Source organism: Rhinoderma darwinii, chromosome 5, assembly GCF_050947455.1.
Source record: "Rhinoderma darwinii isolate aRhiDar2 chromosome 5, aRhiDar2.hap1, whole genome shotgun sequence".
In the NCBI taxonomy this organism is placed as follows: Eukaryota; Metazoa; Chordata; class Amphibia; order Anura; family Rhinodermatidae; genus Rhinoderma; species Rhinoderma darwinii.
Window position 1 is genome coordinate 175,003,048 of NC_134691.1, and position 24,276 is coordinate 175,027,323.

Genomic DNA, 24,276 nt, shown 5'->3' on the forward strand with positions numbered 1-24,276 from the left:
GCCGAGACAAAGCACTTCTTAAGGACCTCAAAAGCCTGGACAGCCTCAGGAGGCCAGTGGAGGAGATCAGCACCTTTGCGAGTGAGATCCGTAAGAGGCTTAGCGATGACCGAGAAGTTAGCAATAAATCTCCTGTAATAATTAGCGAACCCCAAGAAACACTGTAACGCCTTCAGGGAGGCAGGTTGGACCCATTCCGCCACAGTCTGGACCTTGGCAGGGACCATGCGGAATTCATGAGGAGTGAGGATTTGACCCAAAAATGGTATCTCCTGTACCCCAAACACACATTTTTCGGTTTTCGCAAACAGTTTGTTTTCCCGAAGGACCTGGAGCACCTTCCTGACATGCTCAATGTGGGAGGACCAGTCCTTGGAAAACACCAGTATGTCATCAAGGTACACTACAAGAAATACCCCCAGGTAATCTCTTAAAATCTCATTTATGAAATTCTGGAAGACCGCAGGAGCATTACACAACCCAAAGGGCATGACGAGGTATTCGAAATGACCCTCGGGCATGTTAAATGCAGTCTTCCACTCATCCCCCTCTTTGATGCGGATAAGGTTTTACGCCCCCCATAGATCAAACTTAGAGAACCACTGGGCCCCCTGAACCTGATTAAAGAGATCAGGAATCAAAGGAAGGGGATACTGGTTCCTTACAGTGACCTTATTCAAGTTACGGTAGTCAATACATGGCCTAAGAACACCATCCTTCTTCCCTACGAAGAAGAAGCCAGCACCTACCGGAGAAGTAGAGGGGCGAATGTAACCCTTGGCCAGGTATTCCTTGATATACTCTCTCATGGCTTCACGTTCGGGACAAGAAAGATTAAATATCCTACCCTTAGGGAGCTTAGCTCCTGGTACCAATTCGATAGCGCAATCGTATTCTCTATGAGGAGGTAACACTTCAGAGGCCTCCTTAGAGAAAACATCAGCGAAGTCCTGAATAAACTCAGGTAGCGTGTTCACCTCCTCAGGGGGAGAAATAGAATTAACAGAAAAACATGACGTCAAGCATTCATTACCCCATTTGGTAAGATCCCCAGTATTCCAGTCAAACGTGGGATTATGCAACTGCAACCAGGGAAGGCCTAAAACCAAATCGGACGATAATCCCTGCATCAACAGTACAGAGCACTGCTCCAAATGCATGGAACCAACAAGGAGTTCGAAAACAGGGGTATGCTGAGTAAAATAACCATTAGCAAGAGGAGTGGAGTCGATACCCACTACCGGGACAGGTTTAGGCAAATCAATCAAAGGCATAGCTAGAGACATAGCAAATTCCACAGACATGATATTAGTAGAAGACCCTGAATCCACAAAGGCACTGCCGGTAGCAGACCTACCACCAAAAGAGACCTGAAAGGGAAGCAAGATTTTATTACGTTTCATATTTACGGGAAATACCTGTGCGCCCAAGTGACCTCCCCGATGATCACTTAGGCGCGGACGTTTTCCGGCTGCTTATTCTTACGCCTAGGACAGGTGTTCACTTGATGCTTGTCATCCCCACAATACAGAACCGATAAAAACACAGGGACATATACAAAAACACCAAAAAAGGCCATACTTACAAATGGACACAGCCAGGCCAGAAATGCTGATGAAAGGGCGAGCAGGTGCTTTAAATAATAATAGCCACTCCCACTAGTCTTGAGGGGAGTGGTGTGTGGCGCATGGGATGTGTAGTAAGAAATAATAAATGAATAGTGTGTGTACAAGTGTAATACTATAAGTGAAATATAGGGGGCAGTAATGAGTGAAGTGCCTCAATAGAAATAAATGGATAATGGGGTGCAAGTGAGTGAAACATGGAGGGATAGTGTGTACGTCATGAGGCACAACGTGTATAGCCAGGTTATACACGTTGTGCCTCATGACGTACACACTATCCCTCCATGTTTCACTCACTTGCACCCCATTATCCATTTATTTCTATTGAGGCACTTCACTCATTACTGCCCCCTATATTTCACTTATAGTATTACACTTGCACACACACTATTCATTTATTATTTCTTACTACACATCCCATCCCCACAATAGAAGCAGAGACCATTCTTCCTGCGGAACTCCCTACGTTGTCGGGGGGACACGGAGGCCCCGAGTTGCATAGGTACCTCCGAGTCTTCCGTGGAAGAGCGAAGCAACGGGACCTCGGGAGGCATCATGGGGGAGTCAGAGGGGAAAACACAAAAACTTTCAAGTTGTCGTTCCCTGAGACGTCGGTCAAGTCGTACTGCTAAAGCCATAACCTGGTCTAGGGAGTCAGAAGAGGGATAGCTAACTAACAGGTCTTTCAGGGAGTTCGACAGACCCAATCTAAACTGGCACCTCAAGGCAGGGTCATTCCACCGAGAAGGTACACACCATTTCCTAAAGTCAGAACAGTACTCCTCAACGGGTCTCTTTCCCTTACGTAAGGTCACCAGCTGACTCTCGGCAAAGGCAGTCCTGTCAGTCTTGTCATATATGAGCCCGAGAGCCGAAAAAAAAATCAACAGAGGAAAGTTCAGGGACGTCAGGAGCCAAAGAGAAGGCCCATTCTTGGGGCCCGTCCTGGAGCCGGGACATAATTATACCCACTCGCTGGCTCTCAGAACCTGAGGAGTGGGGCCTTAGGCGGAAATAGAGCCTACAACTCTCCCGAAAGAAGAAAAAAGGTTCCCTGAGAACCGGTCAGGCAACTTGAGGTGGGGTTCAAGAGGTGAGGTGGGGGGCACTACCAGGGTAGCATCATAATGGTTGCCCTTCTGAGCCAGGGCTTGGACCTGTAGGGAGAGGCCCTGCATTTGCTGAGCCAGGGTCTCAAGGGGGTCCATAGTTGTGTCAGGGACCAGGGTAGAAACGGTATATGGGCCTGTGATTATGTAATGACGGGGTAAGGAGACAGACAGGTGAGCCCTAATCTACTCGCCACTCAGTCCCTGCCTACTTGCACGACCCGTCCTAGGCGACGGCGTACAACTGGGCGACGGTCCCTACGCTCAATATGTGCACGACAGACAAACAGACAAGGGTACACAGAAGCTAAGGGAAATGGGGCAGTTGCCCACGGCAACACCGTGAGCAACAGGCGTAGTGAACGAGCCGAGTCAAACCAGGAGTGTACGAGGTACCAAATGCAGAGCAGGAGCGTAGTCAGTAAAGCCAGGGTCAAAATGAAGCAAGGTCAATAATAACAGCAGGAGCAGCAGAGCCAGGAAACAGGACAGAATCACAGGCAAAGACAACCAGGAAATGAAGGTATAAATAGACCGAGGACGGGATCTAGAACCGTCTGGCCAGGCTGTGATAGGTTCTCCCACTCCTGAGCCTACCAGTCTGAGTGGTAGCAGATCGAGTCACTCTATCAGACCTAGGAGCAGGAGCAGACTGATTAACCACGGGCGTCGACACAGAAGCTGTGTCTGGCAGATCCTTTACAGAATGCCTGCTAGATCATGCCTCTGGCATGACCTAGCAGATGCCTGTTCGTTTTACACAGACAGGCGTAATACACTGCAATACAGAAGTATTGCAGTGTATTATAAATGCGATCAGACCATCGCATAGTGAAGTCCCCTAGTGGGACTAGTAAAAAAGTTTAAAAAAATGTTTCAGAAAAAGTGAAAAAAAAAAAATGAAAAACCCACTTTTTCCCCTTACAAATTGCTTTATTATTAACAAACAAAATAAAGTAAAAAAGTTACACATATTTTGTCTCGCCGCGTCCGTAACGACCCCAACTATAAACTTATTACATTATTTAACCCGCACGGTGAATGTCGTAAAAAAATTAATAATAAAACATGCAAAAATTGCTGTTTTCTTTGAATCCAGCCTTAAAAAAAATTTGATAAAAAGTGATCAAAAAGTCGCATCTACTCCAAAATGGTACCGATGAAAACTACAAGTCGTCCCGCAAAAAAAAAGCTCTCCTACAATTGCATCGGCGAAAAAATAAAACCGTTACGGCTCTTATGGAGACACAAAAACAAATAATTTTGAAAAAAAAGTGTTTTCACTGTGTAAAAGTAGTAAAACATACAAAAACGATATAAATTTGGTATCGTTGCAATCGTAACAACCCGCTGAATAAAGTTATTGTGTTATTTATACCACACGGTAAACGGCGTAAATTTAGGACGCAAAACAGTGTGGCAAAATTTCAGATTTTTTTCTATTCCCCCCCAAAAAAAGTTAATAAAAGTTAATCAATAAATTCTATGTACCCCAAAATGGTGCTATTAAAAAATACAACTTGTCTCACAAAAAAAAAAAGACCTTATACAGCTATGTCGACGCAAAAATAAAAAGTGTATAGCTCTTTGAATGAGACGATGGAAAAACTAAAAAAATGGCTTAGTCATTAATGTCTAAAATAGGCTGGTCATTAAGGGGTTAAGCACGATATAAGAACTGCAGTAATTCAAGAAATAAAGCTGATGTAATGTTGTGTTAGAGAATGATGCTATAAGAGTTAGTACTAAATTGCCGGGCCAGAGTGTATTAATGTATATATAGAGTTCACACTGCATAGTATGTTTGTAAAGTCAGGCAATGCATATGTTATTATTTATTTATTGTTCTATTTCTTTATAGAACAACTAAATATTTAAGTTAAAAAAATAAATTTATTTATTTTTTCAGATCAGCATGTTCAAGTTCAAAAACTTGGTACCAATATTATGGAAGATACTCATCACAGATCAGCTTTATACTTTTTCTGTGCTTTCCTTATTAAAATATTACACTTTAATGAGCATCTTAAACTTGGAAACGTCTTACACATATAGGTGTGAACATACGGCAGAAAACTATTCCCTATAACTTAATGTGATTTGTAATAACCATGTGCACATGCTACAGAAAAAAAAAACATTCAGATGTATAAAGAAAGCTGTCATGTATTCGGTCTCATGCACACAACAGTATTACGGCTCAGTTTTGTATAGCCAAGATACAGTATGACTCCCATTCTAGCAAATGGGATCTCTACCTCTGTGCATATCCAGTTTCATACAGATGCATTCAGAGGTTTTCTTTGTCAGATTCAATCTGAATCTGACAGAAAATTGTGGTATGCTCTATCGGATTCCTTATAAAATACTTAAGTCGATCGGTCACTATTTTTTGCTCTCGTGAAATAAATATAGAACAGTGTACTGATGCTCTAAACATTGCTAGGGGTCTTTTTTTTTTTAAATTGGATGTCAGTCTATATAGAGATTCAAAGCCTTAAAATCTGTCCTGATCCAAATGCAAATTATACCAAACAGGGAGGAGTCTTTTCTACTTGTCAAGTGCAGCATTTTAGCCAATCACATGAAAAGTAGGGTAGCTTCTTTATCACGTAATCAGTTTATAATCTGCACATGGCAAGTAAAGTGGGACCCTCTGCGAGAGAGTGGGACTTCTGGGATTTGCATAAATTGCATTAGCAGTAGAAAACCATTTGAAGGGCTCCAAGTCCCACTCTGCATTTTATAAAATTAAATGTATATTTACCTATATAATTGCAATATTTTGTATACTTTTTGAAAGATGTTTAACATGTGTCATTTATTCTATCTGCCTTTATCAGGTATATTTCATTTAAAAGTACCAGAGAGTTCCCAGGTTGGGTCACCCATTGGGAGGATACGAGCAGTGGATCCTGACTTTGGGAGAAATGCAGAAATTGAGTACAATATTGTCCCTGGAGATGGTGGGAATCTCTTTGATATCATAACTGATAATGATACACAGGAAGGAATTTTAATTCTAAAGAAGGTAAATCACCATACAAAATGTCCAGATGTAATTGTATCATAATGCCATAATTGTGCAGAACAGAAAAGTACATAACAGTACAGAACTGATCCTCTGGTACAAGGTATATGTGAGGAAAGGCCTATGTACTGACAACAAAATAAACTCTTCTACGTTCGACAAATCTTTCATGACCGGAGACAAAAATAGGAAACAATTTGGATCTACCCTATGAGCAAATTGAAGTCAAACATTGTTGTTGTTGTTGCTCTTCTTCTTCAATTTAAAAGCTATGTATTCCTCCAATGAATCTATTATTACTTTTTTTAAATGAATCAACTGCAAATATTCTTGGTTAAAAAAATATGTTACCATTTTGGGTCTACAGAGTTTATGCAGAAAAATAAAACATAAAAACGAGAAAATAAATAAATTAAGATCCCTTCTCAAATAAAAGTACACACCTCTCTCTACCCACGCACACACACACACGCATACACACACACACACACACACACACACACACACACACACCATTTTTAGACATTATAACTGCTTTTGTGCCTTTAGTAAAACATTTCTCGGATGATTATCCCCCCATGTACAGAGGCTGTGTTTAACCCCTTAAGGACCTATGACGAAAATGAACGTCATGGTCGGGTGCTAGATCCGTTCATTTTTATCATTGCTTTAAACTGTTATTGTGTGACAGGACTGTGCCGACAGTTGTCATAGACAACTGATTGTCGCAGTCAGTGGCTAGGGGATCTCAGTGGTCCCAGCCTGGTGATCGCTGTGATTGGTCAGTCAGTGAAGACTGACCAATCACAGCTGTAAACGTCATGAAGGCAGGAGATAAAGCCGGTACGCGGCTCACTTCTGTCAGAAGTTGTGAGGAAAACAGAGCTGCGTTAGCCTGTCCTCCTCTCAGAGTTAAATAAAGACTTAACCCCTTCAGTTCTGCCCAGTGCCCCTGTGATCTCACCTCACTCATCCATATACCCACGGCTTTCATTTTATAATTTTTATTTTGTGTGTGATATAAATGAAAATATTTGATTAGGTATAAAGCATTTGGTAGCGTTAGGTATCATTAGGTATAGAGCGTTAGGCAGCGTTAGGTCTAGGGTGTTAGGTAGCGTTAGGTAGCATTAGGGTTGGGCGTTAATTTCCATTAGCTATGTGTAGGGCTTAAGGTAGTGCTAGTAAGGGTTATGCTCTTAGTTGTTAGGATTTAGTATAAAAAAATATATTAAAATATATTTAAAAAATACAAAAAATATGTTAATATAGTTATAAGTTAGTCTCAGTTATATAGACTAGATAGATAGATAGACAGATAATGCAATGCAATAAAATGTGGGGTGCATTTCCTCAGTTTACTTTGCTTTGTACAAAAACCTTTCATGAAAGTGACACATTTGTGGGAAAAAAAGCAAATTACAATTTTTCACACTTGCTTTGCATAAATTCTGTGAAAAAATGGGGGGTGGGGGGGGGGGGGTCTAAATGCTCAATACACCCCTACATAAATACCTTAAGGGGTCTAGTTTTCAAAATGGGGTAATTTATGTACTGTTAAAATATATTCAAATTGTAAATAAATAATTTGTGTCAATTAAGAAAACATGGAAATTTATATTTATTAACAGATTTATACAATATACTCATATCGTTTTTTACATATAGCAATTAAAATGGGGAGGGGGAATATATATTTTTTTAATTTTATAAACTTTTAAAAAGTAAATATAAACCATATTAACAAAATTTTACCACTAAAAGAAAGTACAATATGTGATAAAAAAAAAAGATACCAATGTCAGAATCACTTAGATGCACAAAACAATTAAAGAGTTATCCCCTGATATATTTTCACGTCAGATTTCTAAAATTTGTCTGGGTCCTTATGGCCCAAACAGGCTGGGTCCTTAAGGGGTTAAAGCTAAGGGAGGGAGATACATTTAAGACTAAAAAAGGGTTTTTGTACATGGCACTATAGCAACTTCATATTTTACACGATGTACACATATTTGACATCTTTATGTGCGGGAGGGCTAGACGGATAAAAAATTGGGTAAATATTATTCATTGAACAAAACCTTGAAACATAGAATTAAAAAAATTAGAAAAAGCTGTATGTTTTACTGTTTCTGACCATTTTTCCCTAAAATGACCTGCAAAATGAATTGATATTGGCTACAATTTTTAACGATAAAAAATCCTTATTTATCCCGCAAAAAAGGAAATTAAAAATTGGGGGTAGACTAAAACACAAAAATAAAAATTCACCTTTAGGCCTGGTTTCCACAGGTCGGATACATTGCCTAAAAATGGCGCAACTCTCCGACCTGGAACCTGCAGCACCTTATGTCTGAAAACCGCACGTCGAACGGAATTTCCGCTGCAGAAAAAAGCACTCATACTTACACCCTCCGCCTTCTCTGCGTGTAGTCCGGCCTCCTACGATGACATTGCAGGCCATGTGATGCTGCAGCCTGTGATTGGCCGCAGTGGTCACATAGGATGAAACGTCATCCCAGGAGGCCAGACTGCAGGAAGAAGTAGAGCGTTCTGGTTAAGTATAATTTTTTTTTCCCGAGTTGCGACTTTTGTGGCATAGTGACCGCAAAAGTCTCAACACTTGGATTTCTGCTGCAGGTTTTGCATCTCTATTGAATTCAAAGGGGATAACCCGCTACAGAAAAATAACGAAAACGCAGCATAAATTGACATGCTGAAGAATTAAATTCCGCACTGCAGGTCAATTTATTAATGTTTACGCTGTGTTTTTTTCTGCAGCGTGGGCATGAGATTTTTTAAATCTCATCCATTTTTCTGCTACTGTAAATGCTGCGGAATTTCTGCACAGAATTCTGTTGCGGAAATTCCGCAGCGTTAACGCTACGTGGGAACGTGACCTTAGAATGCAGCATTCCCAAAGGTTAAATCATGCACTGTGCAAAAAGACCCAAAACACCCCTGCTCATGAAAGGGTTAAGCAGCTTATTCTAATGTCCAATATTTAGATGTGCTATGTTAATCTTGATCAACTTGTTAAGAAGATGTCACTCCGTTCTAGTTCAGAAAATACAAACCAGAAAGCATTAAGATGCATGGAGTTTAAAATAAGTAACCATTGACTGCTATAAAACAGTCTTATATGTGCGGATTGTATTCTGAAGCATCATGAAGAAAGTAGTTTAATACGTATCATTTATTGTTTTTCGTTTTAGTTGCGATTAGAACTTGGAATTGGTCAATAGGTAGGTTTCCAAATCACCACTAGATGTCCCTCTTGGATAAGGATTATTTATGTTCATTTAAATGTTTCTTTTGCCTTCCACAGTACTTTTTGAGGATATGTTTCCATTTTCTGATACTAATATAAAGATACTTGTAAATAAAAAAGTTTTTTCACCCTATGAGTAATCATAGTAATTGTTTTATAGTTCTGGGATTGACAGAAAATATCCTTCCTGGTTTGTTGTAAGGAAGACAGGTCCTTTTTTACAGGTTTTAAAGAGTCTTATAAAATATTATATTTTATCTTCCAGCCCCTGGATTTTGAAACAAAAAAGGCATACACGTTTAAAGTTGAGGCTTCCAATGTCCACCTGGATCATCATTTTAACTCAGTGGGACCCTTTAAAGACACTGCAACTGTAAAAATAAATGTTCTGGATGTGGATGAGCCTCCAATATTCAGCAAACCGTTCTACACCATGGAAGTGTATGAGGACACACCTGTTGGCATCATCATAGGAGCTGTTACTGCACAGGATCTAGACATAGGATCCAGTCCTGTTAGGTAATTATTCAAATGCTTCAATACTAATATACTATTATCTTATTTTGCATTATTTTCTAAATTTAATTAAAGTGAATAAATATTTATAATATTTCCCCACTTCAATGTAAATTGTTAAACTATGCAAATTAAATTAGCAATACAAGTAGCAAGATGTGTGCACTGGAAATGATTATGCAGCAAGTGATTCCTTCCCACCACCAGCGTATTACTCCCATTGTTCTATAATGCATATTGCTTGCATGAGTCTCTGTTTGTCGTGAGAGTTGAACATTCTTCACGATGAGAAAACAGAAGGGGGCGATCTGTTCAAAACTATGAATAATAAATCTCACAGGCCGCTTAAACCCTCACATAACACATCTGAGTTATGCAGAACGCGAATAGTGGGCCAAATACGATAGTGTGAATCATAATTGCTAATAGTGTCAAAATATTTTTAGTCAGGCAGACTATATGAGAAGTTAAGAGAGTTGAAAGCTCAACATATATACATTTGGATCACTTAAGTACACTCCTTATAAAAGAGCTGCTAATGTAATTTACTCATTTGTGCAAATGTTTCTGGGGGTTGTAAGAACCAGAGGTCTGTGAGATAAAGTATTATTCATGGTGCACTTCAGGTAAGTAATCCAAGTAATCCAAAGTGAAGTTATACTGTATGTCTAATGCATGCCTCCCAACTTTCAAGTATCACAAAGAGGGCAGCACGGTATTTTTTTTCTTTTAAGTCACGTCTCTAACCATGCCCAATCCCGCCCATACACACCCAGTTCAGCCCACACAGTATCATGCACCCATAGTGCCTCCCCACAGTAGAATGCCACCATAAAACCCCCACACAGTATAATACCACTATAGCTGCTTCCCAGACAGTATAATACACCATAGTGCCTCCCACACAGTATAATGCCAAATAGCTGCCTCCGCACAGTTTAATGGCCCATACAGTATGATGCCCCCATACAATATAATCTCCCCATACAGTATAGTGCCCCATACATGCACCCATACAGTATAAAGCAAACACAGATGTCCCTATCCACTATAATGCACACACAACTGCCCCCATACAGTATAATGCCCCCATACAGTATAATGCCCCCATCGCTGCCCCAATACAGTATAATTCCCACATGGATGCCCCCATACAGTATAATGTCCACATAGTGCCACAGTATCCATGTGTATAGCGCCCATATAGTACCACAGTGCCCATGTAGATAGTGCCACTGTGCTCATATAATGCCACAGTGCCCATATAGTGCCAGAGTGCCCACATATAAAGTGCCAGTGCCCACATTGTGCCACAATGCCCATGTAGATAGTTACACCCTGCCTGTAGATAGCGCTAAACCCCCCAGAAAGCTCCATTGGAGCTCCCTCTAGGAGTGTAATCCCCAGCCAGAGCATCGGCAACACTCTGGACGGGGATTCCGCTTCAGAAAGAGCCCCTGACGTCACTGTCCATATATAGCTATTGACTCCAGGGGGTTCTCCAGAAGCGAATCCCCGGCCAGAGCGTTGTGCGCTGGCTGGGAATTGCACTCCTGTAGGAGCCCCAGACGTCACTGTCTATATATGGACAGTAATGTCAGGGGCTCCCTCTAGGAGCGGCATCCCCGGCCAAAGCATAGGCAACGCTCTGGCCGGGGATTCTACTCCTGGAGGAGCCCCTGACGTCAATGTCCATATATATGGACAGTGATGTTAGGGGCTTTAAGATGTTTTCCAAAACAGGAGTCCCCGGCCAGAGAGCTTGTGCTGCTCTGGCCTGGGACTCCATAGTTGATTGCTGAAGCATGGAGCTGATGATTCCCTGCTTCAGCATTGGATTCAACTGTAACTGTGTCCTGAGGACACAGATACAGTTGAATCCAGGACATACCATTGACCGCCCGGGACAGTGGGACGCCGGCCGGAATGCGGGACTGTCCCACTGAATCTGGAACGGTTGGGAGGTATGCCAATGTAATATGTAAAACATAAATTACTATTCCTCATTTTTACTCGCTAGCCAATGAATCCAAAGTGCATATACTGGGGTCATTCTGGGTTTATGTAAATTCAGCTTAATTATTACATAAAGCAAAGTTCTGAAACTATCTACTGTATTTTGTGATTCAATTTCTCATCACTTTCCAGATCTCTGTTTGCTGTTAGTGGGTTACAATTTTTTTGTATACATTCAGAAGCAGACAAAAGTACAGGCGTAATGCATTTCCTACTTGAGAGGGGGATATAGTTACAGTGAAGGAAATATGTATTTGATCTCTTGCTAATTTTGTAAGTTTGCCCACTGTCAAAGACATGAACAGTCTAGAATTTTTAGGCTAGGTTAATTTTACCAGTGAGAGATAGATTATATATAAAAAAAAAAAAAACAGAAAATCACATTGTCAAAATTATATATATTTATTTGCATTGTGCACAGAGAAATAAGTATTTGATCCCTTTGCAATCAAGACTTAATACTTGGTGGCAAAACCCTTGTTGGCAAGCGCAGCAGTAAGATGTTTTTAGTAGTTGATGATGAGGTTTGCACACATGTTAGATGGAATTTTGGCCCACTCCTCTTTGCAGATCATCTGTAAATCATTAAGATTTCGAGACTGTTGCTTTGCAACTCGGATCTTCAGCTCCCTCCATAAGTTTTCGATGGGATTAAGGTCTGGAGACTGGCTAGGCCACTCCATGACCTTAATGTGCTTCTTTTTGAGACACTCCTTTGTTGCCTTGGCTGTATGTTTCAGGTCATTGTCGTGCTGGAAGACCCAGCCACGAGCCATTTTTAATGTCCTGCTGGAGGGAAGGAGGTTGTCACTCAGGATTTGACGGTACATGGCTCCATCCATTCTCCCATTGATGCGGTGAAGTAGTCCTGTGCCCTTAGCAGAGAAACACCCCCAAAACATATTGTTTCCACCTCCATGCTTGACAGTGGGGACGGTGTTCTTTGGGTCATAGGCAGCATTTCTCTTCCTCCAAACACGGCGAGTTGAGTTAATGCCAAAGAGCTCAATTTTAGTCTGATCTGACCACAGCACCTTCTCCCAATCACTCTCAGAATCATCCAGATGTTCATTTGCAAATTTCAGATGGGCCTGTACATGTGCCTTCTTGAGCAGGGGGACCTTGCGGGCACTGCAGGATTTTAATCCATTACGGCGTAATGTGTTACCAATGGTTTTCTTGGTGACTGTGGTCCCAGCTGCCTTGAGATAATTAACAAGTTCCCCCCGTGTAGTTTTCGGCTGAGCTCTCACCTTCCTCAGAATCAAGGATACCCCACGAGGTGAGATTTTGCATGGAGCCCCAGATCGATGTCGATTGACAGTCATTTTGTATGTCTTCCATTTTCTTACTATTGCACCAACAGTTGTCTCCTTCTCACCCAGCGTCTTACTTATGGTTTTGTAGCCCATTCCAGCCTTGTGCAGGTCTATGATCTTTTCCCTGACATCCTTAGAAAGCTCTTTGGTCTTGCCCATGTTGTAGAGGTTAGAGTCAGACTGATTAATTGAGTCTGTGGACAGGAGTCTTTTATACAGGTGACCATTTAAGACAGCTGTCTTTAATGCAGGCACCAAGTTGATTTGGAGCATGTAACTGGTCTGGAGGAGGCTTAACTCTTAATGGTTGGTAGGGGATCAAATACTTATTTCTCTGTGCACAATGCAAATAAATATATATAATTTTGACTATGTGATTTTTCTTTTTTTTTTTTTAATATAATCTATCTCTCACTGGTAAAATTAACCTAGCCTAAAAATTCTAGACTGTTCATGACTTTGACAGTGGGCAAACTTACAAAATCAGCAAGGGATCAAATACTTATTTCCTCCACTGTATATCAGGTCTAGGAAGTTCTCTTGGAGAATTGGTTACATAGTTAGTACGATTGAAAAAAGACACATGTCCATCAAGTTCAACCGATACAATTCTCTGGATAGAATTTTATACACTTCTGAACTGTGACCAGGAATATGTTTTCATTCCAGTGGGGTAACTTGAAACTGCTGGGAAAAAAGGCAAAATCTGATACAGGGCCCCTTACCTACCATGTGCCATTTATAATACTGGTGTCTTCTTAAGTGGTAAAGGGTCCTTTGGGTTTCCACAAACACCTAGGCCTTGATATGATTGCTACCTCTGAATCCCCTGTAGCTACTCTCCTGTTTCAGTGGCAGCAATCAGCGGTCTTGAAAAAGTTATTGCCACATTACTTATTTGTAGGTCACGATTATGAAGGGGGTGTATGAAGCGGGCTTATGGGCTGAGCTCGCTCAATACTCAGTACGTTACAGCCAACACTTCACTGCAATGACTGGGTCCGACGTTAACTCTGATCCCAGATGTTTTTTTTTATTTTTTTTTTTTAAATTTTTTATTGAAAGAATAACGCATTACAAAGTAAAACGTAAAAATGTCAAAGGAAAAAACAAGTAAACAAAAAGAAAACAACAAACATAAAACAAATTACATAGTACATGCATGTTCATGCAATTTTGCAGTATTCAAAGAAAGTGCAAGTATTTATATGAGCAGATAGTCAAATACAATTATACAATATCATCAGTTTAGATGAGATAAAAACAAACTAAAAGGAAATCTTCTGCCTCAGAGTTAACCTGGAGAAGATACAGACATTGGAGTATTTAGAGGTATCATCTTTGGTTATGAGAATTTTCTGTATCTCCTCCAGGGTTCCCATATTATCAAGAAAGTATCTCTGGAATAGCTTTCCCAATGAGAAATTTCTTCCATTCTGTAAATTTGGTCTACTTTCGCTATCCAATGTGCAACCGATGGGGTTTCAACAGATAACCAGTAAGAGGGGATCAGTAGTCTCGCAGCAATTAGCAGAATCTGAAATAATTTTGAGGGTAGGGTCGTAGTAGAAGGGGGGTTGATTGATAACAGAGCAAGGTCTGGGGAAGCTGTGACCTTAGTGCCACATACATTGTTACAATAGGCAAAGACATCTTTCCACCATTTTTGAATGACGGTACAGGTCCACCAGATATGTAAAAAAGTACCTCTTTCTGAATTGCATCTCCAACAAGTGTCTGAGTGTGTCGGTGTGTATATTGAGGTTATATCCGGCGTTTTGTACCACCTGGATAAAATCTTGTATCCATTCTCTTGGATACGGACACATCTGGACATTTTATGAGGAGCTATCAACAATTTGTGAAGTTCAACTTCGGAGAAGGACCTGTTAAGATCTCTTTCCCATATTTTAACAAAATACGGGATTGTAGATGAGTTGGGTGAGATGAGTCTTTTATACAGTAAAGAAATTGGTTTGAGGACTGGTGATGTCTGTGACAAAAGCTTTTCAAACCAAAATAGAGGGCGTGTTTCGATAATTGTTTGCCCTAGAGCCCTGACCTTAAGTCTAATGAAGGAGAGCAAGGGATAGTGATGAATGGGGATACTTAGTAAAGAGGACAGAGACGAGTCATCTTTTATATCACCAAGGTCATCAAAAAGCCGTATCACCGGGCATTCTGAGGAGGCAATCACACTAGGAACACTGTCCTTCAAGGCACCTTGAGCAAGGCTCAATATATCTTTAACTTGTAGTAGAGGGGAAGGGACTGAACAATTGTCTGAACATAGTAGAAAGGAGCGCCAGACCCTAAACGTCGCCATTGTAATTGGATTATATATCTTGGCCTCCTTTGTAGAGTCTCCTATATATAATACTAGTGTGCGGAGAGGAATGGAGGAAAGATCATTTTCTATTGACACCCATAACTTATATAACGGGGCGTGGATCCAATCTATGATCCTCGATAGATGTATGGCCTGGTAATATTTTTCAGGATCAGGTAGACCTATACCCCCCTTTGATTTGGGTCTGGACAAGATGTTTCTAGCAATTCTAGCTTTCTTGTTCTGCCATATAAATTTAACAAATAATCTATTAACCTCCGTAAAGAATGTCTTATTAAGTGGTATCGGCAGAACTTGCATAAGGTACGTAAGCTTAGGGAGAATAAATGACATTAAAACATTCTTCCTACCAAACCATGAGATAAAAGGGACTTCAAACCTCTTTAGTTGGTCCGGCAAAGCCGCAAGGAAAGAGGCATAGTTTAGGGAAAATAGATTATCCAAATTATGCCCAATCTTAATACCCAAGAACTTCAGGTAGGGAGAGGTCCAGTCATAGTCAGAACCCCTTGTCAGTTGTTTCTTCCGAGCCTCTGGTAAGGAGAATCCTAAGGCCTGAGATTTCCCTCTGTTAATTTTAAAATTGGACATATTACTAAATAAATCAAAAACGTATTGGAGTCTGCGGAGAGCAGTTTCGGGATTTGTGATCATCAATAACATATCGTCAGCGTATGCCGCTACCTCATGCACTCTGCCCCCTAGGTGTATTCCATGAATTTCAGTATCTAATCTTATTGCCTGCATGAGGGTCTCCATAACTGTCAAGAACAATAACGGAGATAAAGGGCAGCCTTGTCTTGTACCATTACGTATCTTAAAGGGGGAAGATAAGACCCCATTCACCATGACAGATGCAGAGGGAGAGGCATACACTGAAAATATAGCGTCTATGAAGGGGATAGGAAAATTAAAGGACAGCAGAACCTTCCTCATGTATAACCAGTCAACTCTATCAAATGCCTTCTCGGCGTCTGTGCTGAGAAGGACCATAGGAAGTTTATGTCTGCGTGAATAATGTAAAACGTGCAGGACTCTAAGAGAATTATCTTTACCCTCTCTATTTTTAACGAACCCTACCTGATCGGGAGAAATAATATCAGGAAGAATATGTTTAAGTCTGTTTGACAATAATTTAGCAATAAGTTTTAGGTCTGCATTGAGAAGAGAGATGGGCCTATAATTGGAGCAAGAGGATGGATCTTTACCCTCTTTAGGAATAAGAGTAATATGTGCATGAGTGATATCAGAGGAAAGTGGATGTCCCAATAAAGAGAGGTTCGCTAATGACAACAATCTAGGAAGTAATACATCCCGAAATGAGGAGTAATATATAACAGGTAGGCCATCTGGACCAGGACATTTACCTGGGGGAGTTTGCCTCAGGGCAATTTCTAATTCCGTCATAGTGAATGGCTGAATCAGCCCCTCACTTTGGGAGGGAGAAATCTGTGGTAAAGATAAGGATTCCAAAAATTTAGAAATGAGCGAGAGTCTGTCTGTCTTAAGTGAGGAGGTGTCAGCTGTTGTTAGATTGTAAAGATTGTTGTAGTAAGAACGAAATTGTTCAGCTATAGAGCTTGAAGAGTAGATATAAGCGCCTGTCGCGTCTTTCAGCATATGTACATAGTTAAGAGTATGTCTTTGTTTAAACTTTTTAGACATAAACTTAGAAGCTTTATTTCCATGTGCATAAAATTTATGTCTAGAATGCATAAAGGACTTGGCTGAGGACAAGTTCAGTTTATTTAATAGCTGAGTTCTCAAGGAAGTCAACTCCTGTGTATGCTGTATCGCGACAGATGCCTTATTCAATCTCTCCACCTTCTGAATTTTAATTAAAAGTTCGTCAACACACTTAGTTCGTTCTTTTTGTAGGTGGGAACAGTAGCTAATAAAATGGCCACGGATAAACGCCTTATGAGCGTCCCAGATTACTTCAGGGGAAACTTCCGGGGTTTCATTAATTTGGAAGTAATCATCTAATTTAGATTTGAAAAGCTCCTTAACAGTCAATGAGCTTAGTATAGAATCATTTAACCTCCAGGTAGATGAGCGTTTGTGCCTGTTCGGGAAATTTAGAGTTAGAAAAATAGGAGCATGATCGGAGTGCAACTGCGAACCTATCTCTACTTGGGAGCAATATTTAAGTGAGGATTTGGAGAGAAAAAAATAGTCTAACCTGTGGTAGGAAGAATGTACAGATGAATAATAGGTGTAATCCAACTGAGTCGGATTTAGACATCTCCAAACATCTATTAAACCATACGACATTAGTAAAGATTTAAATTTACATAGTGCATTAAACGATAAAGCTGACTTCTTGGAGGAGGAATCAACCAATGGATCAATAGTTAAATTGAAATCTCCACCAATAAGAACCAAGCCTTCTGAGAATGAATCTAAGAGAGCAAACGTAGACAACAGCCATGCAATTTGACCCGTATTTGGAGCATAAAGATTCGCAAATGTGAACGTTTGATCTCCCACGGTACCTTTCAAAAATAAATATCTTCCCTCTATATCTTGGAGATGAGACGAATAATTAAAGGGATAATTACGTCGGAAGCCTATACTCACTCCTCTAGAGGCTGAGTGTGGAATTCCGCAATGATGCCAGACAGGAAAATGCGAGAAGGAGAAATTAGGGAAATGGTTGTTCTTATAGTGAGTTTCCTGTAGCATTATGACATCACAAGATGCCTTTTTGAGAGATGAAAAAATCTGACATCTCTTAGAGGGGGAGTTAAAACCTCTGACATTATATGAAACTATCTTTAAGGACGCCATGATACAGCATTACTATAGATTCGAATGTAGTAGAAATATACATGTACCAGCAGTGAGAGATAACCCTGTCTAGGCAACCTGACAGTTAACAACAGAAACAGTAGCATTAGAGTAAACCCTAATTCAACCAGTGGTTTTACAGAAGGTGCATCCATGTCTATGAACATGACAGGATATATATCAGCAGCGTCTGTAAATAACAATGGAGTGTAAAACATTAAAATATAGTGTGGGGTAATAGCCATAATAGATTCCAAACCCACAATTTGCGGATTCTACAATGGCAATATGAGTACAGTTGCATAAGATAACTACTATAAGTAGAGAAATAATGAACAGACTAGGTCATAGCAGATATGCATTACATCATGGTAAGTGAAGAAAATAAACTTTGCATATTTAGCTAGCTCAGGGAAAATCGAACGAAAGGACGCATAAACGCATAGATCAGTCATTATCTTCCACCAATCTCCTCGGAGTCATACGACCTGCTCGTTTCCTATGCCTCGGCGCTTTGAACGCAGGATTCTGCTTCCATGGAGTGGTCTGAGTGACCGGAGGGAGAGAAGCGAGATCCGTAACAAGGTCCCAATCTTCAATTTGCAAAGGAGCAATTTCTAGGTGATCGTATATTTCAGCAAGATCGCCCACCGACGAGATGTTAAACCTGCGGCCCCCCACCGAGAAGGATAGACCAAAAGGAAAGTTCCAACGATATAAAAATTTTCTTGCTTGTAGGAGATCTGTAAGTGGTTTAAGCTTACGCCGCTTCTGAAGGGTGACCGCTGCTAAATCTTGGTAAATGGAGATCACTGTGCCTTTAAATAAGAGTGGTGCAGCTTCCCGCGACTTAAAGAGGATTTTATCTTTCACTTTGAAGTTAAGATATTTGCAAATTATATCTCTAGGCGGCTCGTTCACCTTAGGCTTCGGGCGTAGTGCTCTGTGTGCTCTTTCAATAATTATTTCCTCGTCAGAAAAAGTATCCCCCAGGATAGAGCGGGATATGGACATAATGGCATCCGAAATTTCTGTCGGTGATACCGATTCAGGGATACCACGAAAACGTAGGTTATTTCGGCGGCTACGATTTTCTTGATCCTCAAGAGATCTAAATATAGTATTGAATGTAAGTTGGCAAGAGGAGAAACTTTGCACTGTTGCTGCATTAAATTCTAAAATGGCTGCCTGGTTATTTTCCAGGGTCTCAACCCTGTGGCCAATTTGCTTGATATCTTGCTTTATCTCTGCAATATCTTTTATAGCCGGTTCCAGAGTTCTGGTAAGTACCTGAGTGATAAAGTGTCTCGTCAATGGTAGTTCCTCAGCGTGCAAGGTATCAGCATTTTCTCCTTCCACATCAGAGGCGTCTGCACTCGTGTCTCCTTGCTGTCTGTGAGAGGACGGCGCCATCTTGGGGCCTCTCAGCGGGAGGGAGACGGCTCGTTTTTCGAAGTATTTCTCCACCTTTGCTTGTGAGGGGGTCGGAACAATGGTCTCCGATGCTTCCCTCGCCTTACTGCCTCCATACTTCACCATTGTGAAGATTTATGCCGCTTATGTTAGCTTCTGTGGGTCACTGGATGTACGGAGCTCAGCGAGACACGTCCATGCAGTCTCAGCGCTAGCTCCGCCCCCCCTGATCCCAGATGTTTAACCACTTTGATGACGCGGTCAATAGCCACTGCGGCACGTAAACCGGAGTAAAACCAAAGATAGTTTGTATCGCCGCTTCCAATAAAGTGCAAACTATTATAATATAACGCTATTTAATCTGCGCGATGAACGCTATAAAAATATGTTGTTTTTTTGGGAATCTAACCTTCCAAATAAAATGGAAAAAAGAGTTATCTAAAAGTTGCATGTACCCCAAATTGGTACCAATAAAAACTATAGCTCACATTGCAAAAAACATGTCCCCACACCACCCAATCGACTCTATTGCAACACAAAACAATTTTTTTTTAACAACTTGTACATCATAAAATAAACAATATAAATTTGGTATATCCCATAATCGTATTGATCCACTAAATAAAGTTGACAGTCGTTTTTACTACACGGATCCAGCTAATATCGATCACATCTAAGTTATTAACTCTGATGTGATTGATATTAGCTGGATCCTGTGTGTCAGAGACATGCCCAGCCGTTAGGTTTAGCTGAAATGACATATTCAGCTGAGAGAGAACGATACAGCTTCTATCTATACAAGATACATAACATTTGTGACGTAAAAAGTAAAAAAAAATAATAAAAGTCAATTTGCAAGCTGCCTAAAAACACATAACACATTGATTTAATAATTTTAAATTTTTATTTTTATTTTTTATCAAGCACTGGTCTGTAATAAAAGTATTGCTGAATGTCTTTCATTTATAGCACTCACGTGACATTTTCTACAATCTCAATGACAACTTCACTGCACTAGACCACAAGGGATTTTTGTATAGACACTAGAAAATTATTTATCCAAGACGTGGCATTGCATATGTGGTGGCTGTATGGCTGATTATTTAGCCTCTATATGGTAGTATTTATTTTATTCTGCTTTGCATTGCCGGGCTTTGATAGGAAATGTCCAGGCTCATTACTGCCTGCTCCCTACAATGGCTTATGCCATACATTGCTAATTCATTGATTATGGGTCCTTAATACGGTGGTCTGTGCATGAGTTCTAAAGCTAAGAGAGATTCAAGGAATATAACCATATAAACCTATGGAGAACCTATGGTGAAAAACTAAGCACCTTCCACCTCACCAGTTTTCTCCAAAGCTAATCTTGGACAGGATTGATGTACAATTTGTTTTATTACTTTCCCTTTATATAAATCACTGCTTGTCAGGTGGAAAATGAATACAATAATACACACCATTGATGGCTATCTGATAATCACAGACACTACAGTAGTTTCTCTTGGACTAATGATTTCATCTTGCAATTAAAGGCAAGTTACCAATTATATGATAATGGTTATTTAACTGTGTAATATGTCTCCAGAACAGTTTTAATCTAAGAAACAAAACAAGCTGATTGAATGGTACAGGCTAAAACAAACAATTGACCAAATGACTTTTAGTTTTATCGCTATTATAGTCCATTCCACAAGTAAATATGGCTGCCTGGATAAATGCATACAATTACTACTTTACATGAGAGAGAAAAAATATAAGCTGCATAGAATCATAGCATATAGCTGACACCTGAATTCAATTATGGCTTTTAATAATGATTATACCAGAGTGATGGTCACCTACTGAGAACCTTTTTAATTAAAGTTCAAATAAAATCTATTTTTAAAAGTCTGCTGGGAAAATTGTAGACTAGAAACACATGAAATGCTGTTATAAAAATAGAGCAATAAGATATAATGCTTACTGTACTGTAGCTTGCTAGCTGTTGGCTGAAGGTTATCATCCATTTTTTTTTTCAAAAACATTACTTTGTATATAATTTTCTATTCAACAACTTTAGAAAAGACTTTCAATAGTTCAAATCATTAAATGTTTAAAAAAAATAAAAAAATCAAATCAAGAAAAATACATAAAAAAATAAACATCCACTTTTCTAGAGGCAAATCTTCTTTCTCCAGCACTGAAGCTGAAGTTCTGGCAGATCATATCAATATATATAAGCCACCCTTATGGCCCTTTTACACAGGCCAATGATAGGACAAACAAGTGTTCATATGAACGCTCCGTCCCAAACATTGCCCTGTGTAAGCAGTGAAACGATCAGCTGATTAACGTGGATATGCTCGTTCATCGACTGATTGCATCTTTTATGCGGCCAAAAACATATTTGCTTGTAGGCAGCACCTCTACCTGTATAAACAGAGAGACATGCTGTTACCATAATGCAAATGCATAGGGACGAATGATCGTGGTAATGATAGTGCGTCTCCATATATTACGGATCATAGCTCTTTGTGAAAGTAGCAAATGCTGATCGACAAGCTTTCAGCGTTCATTTTCATGGCCCATATCGGACCATGTAAAAGGACCTTTACTGTGAATTTGGGTGACATACTTAAACTTCTTCTAGGGCATGGAGATCAACTCTTGGCACAGCAGCTCAACGACCAAAACATATTTGGGTTGATGCGTAACAAAAGACATAAACAAATAATTATTTGTAGAGTCGGAAGACTTAAGGACTTCATATTGAAATCATTATTAATGACATAATAATAATAATAATTCAATAATCGTATCGGAACATTTTAGTCTTTTGCCATAGTAGAGCTCTTTATTCTGATGATTGCAGAGCTTCCTGGAGATGATTGATCAAATATTAAGAACAGACCATCAATATTTTTTTTTTAAGCTCAGGCCCCTGGACAATAGCATGGAACCACTGTCACTATTAGATTTGGCTTAGGGCCAAGTCAAGTGGTCTACAACATTTTTTATTTTTTTTTCCTCACAGCAGTATGGACTTTTCACAAAGAATCATCAAGTCACATACCTGTAGTAGTCGACTCTCTAATACCAACCGCTAATGGCTTTCCGATGACGTTTTCAAAGCAAGGTACTAGAATCAGTGAACAGAAGTGTTGAGACAGGCACAGGTCAGGGCAGGCAATGATCCAAGGAAAGAAAACAGTCTGAGTCAAAACCAAAATAGCAAACAATAAACACTTTATAAAAGGGATCCGTGTTTAGGCAAGTTGTGGTGGTTATGACATTAGCACTAGCAAAGTTAGGCAAATTCCAGGACATCAATGTTAATTTACCACTTCTCAGTGCTCAGAGAATGTCTTCCTTTATTTAGTTATTTTTCAACTTGTCTCCTGGGGCTCAAACTCATACAGGGGATATGCCAAAATGCCCTAAAACTTGTGTTGTTCACATGCATAATGTACTGGCATATCTGTATATATCTCTTTATGCCAGTACATTATAGTTAGAAAAAACGATCAAACATAAAAATCCCCTAATGAAACTAAATACATGTATTATTCTTTTTAGTTGAAAAAAAAAAAAAAAAAATGGTGGCAGAAAATGCAACAAACATGATTTTCAATACACTTTGCTAAATAAACAATACAATTCAGTAAATAACATGGATATATTTGGTATGCTCACAGCCGTAACAACCCGTACAATACAGTGAAAAGTGGAATTATTGGTAGAAATAATAGTACACTAAGTAGATGAAAGAAGACAGGGGCCAAGAAGATAAAGGGGCCTACTGTGACTCTACTACCAAAGAGCCTACATAAATCTGAACTTGACCATGAGTTATGAGCAGGTTTAATTTAAAAAAGGGCACTTAGCCCTTAAACTGAGGACCAACAGCTAATATTGGCCTGTCCTTTTAAGATACCATTTTGTGTGCACACGCTGCTTTGGAGAGGGAGCAAAGCTTCTCTCCCCAAAATCATATGCTTCTATCAGGACAGTTTAAAACACCTGGCAGGATCACTTTAAGGTATTCTGTTTTATTAGAAAAACTCAATATAGGTTTTATGAAGAGAAGGTTTCAGACTTGCACACCAGAGTACCAAAGAATCCTCCAGTGGACTCAGGCTATATGACAGAATTGTGCCACAACAGGTAACCCTTTTTGGAGGATATCACTTGCCACTGTGGTTTTATCCTTATGGGCTAATTCACGAGTAATCTATTTTAAGTTATTGATATTATCCTGTATGTGTGCAGTGATAATGACACTGTTTATGATGCAGTTAATATGGATGTTCACGTGACCTGTATAGATGGAAGAAAAGCTCCAGAGAATAATTTCCCCATGGAATCTATTGTGCAATTGTAATTTCTGCTCTGATACATGACTACCATGTTCTGCTTTCTACAGGGTGGGCCATTTATATGGATACACCTAAATAAAATGGGAATGGTTGGTGATATTAACTTCCTGTTTGTGGCACATTAGTATATGGGAGGGGGAAACTTTTCAAGCTGGGTGTTGACCATGGCGGCCATTTTGAAGTCGGCCATTTTGTATCTAACTTTAGTTTTTTCAATAGGAAGAGGGTCATGTGACACATCAAACTTATCGAGAATTTCACAAGAAAAACAATGGTGTGCTTGGTTTTAACGTTACTTTATTCTTTCATGAGTTATTTACAAGTTTCTGACCACTTATAAAATGTGTTCAACGTGCTGCCCATTGTGTTGGATTGTCAATGCAACCCTCTTCTCCCACTCTTCACACACTGATAGCAACACCGCAGAAGAAATGCTAGCACAGGCTTCCAGTATCCGTAGTTTCAGTTGCTGCACATC

At 39.9% G+C, this 24,276-nt stretch overlaps 1 protein-coding gene across 1 annotated transcript in view; it reads left to right on the plus strand.

Annotated features, from left to right (window-relative positions):
• The window catches only part of CDH12 (cadherin 12), a 762,277-nt gene that overhangs the window by 711,195 nt on the left and 26,806 nt on the right, over positions 1-24,276 (plus strand). The window contains exons 9-10 of the mRNA XM_075826751.1: positions 5,578-5,765; positions 9,302-9,555. Coding sequence (XP_075682866.1) covers positions 5,578-5,765; positions 9,302-9,555 — 442 coding nt within the window. The remainder of the gene's footprint in view (positions 1-5,577; positions 5,766-9,301; positions 9,556-24,276) is intronic.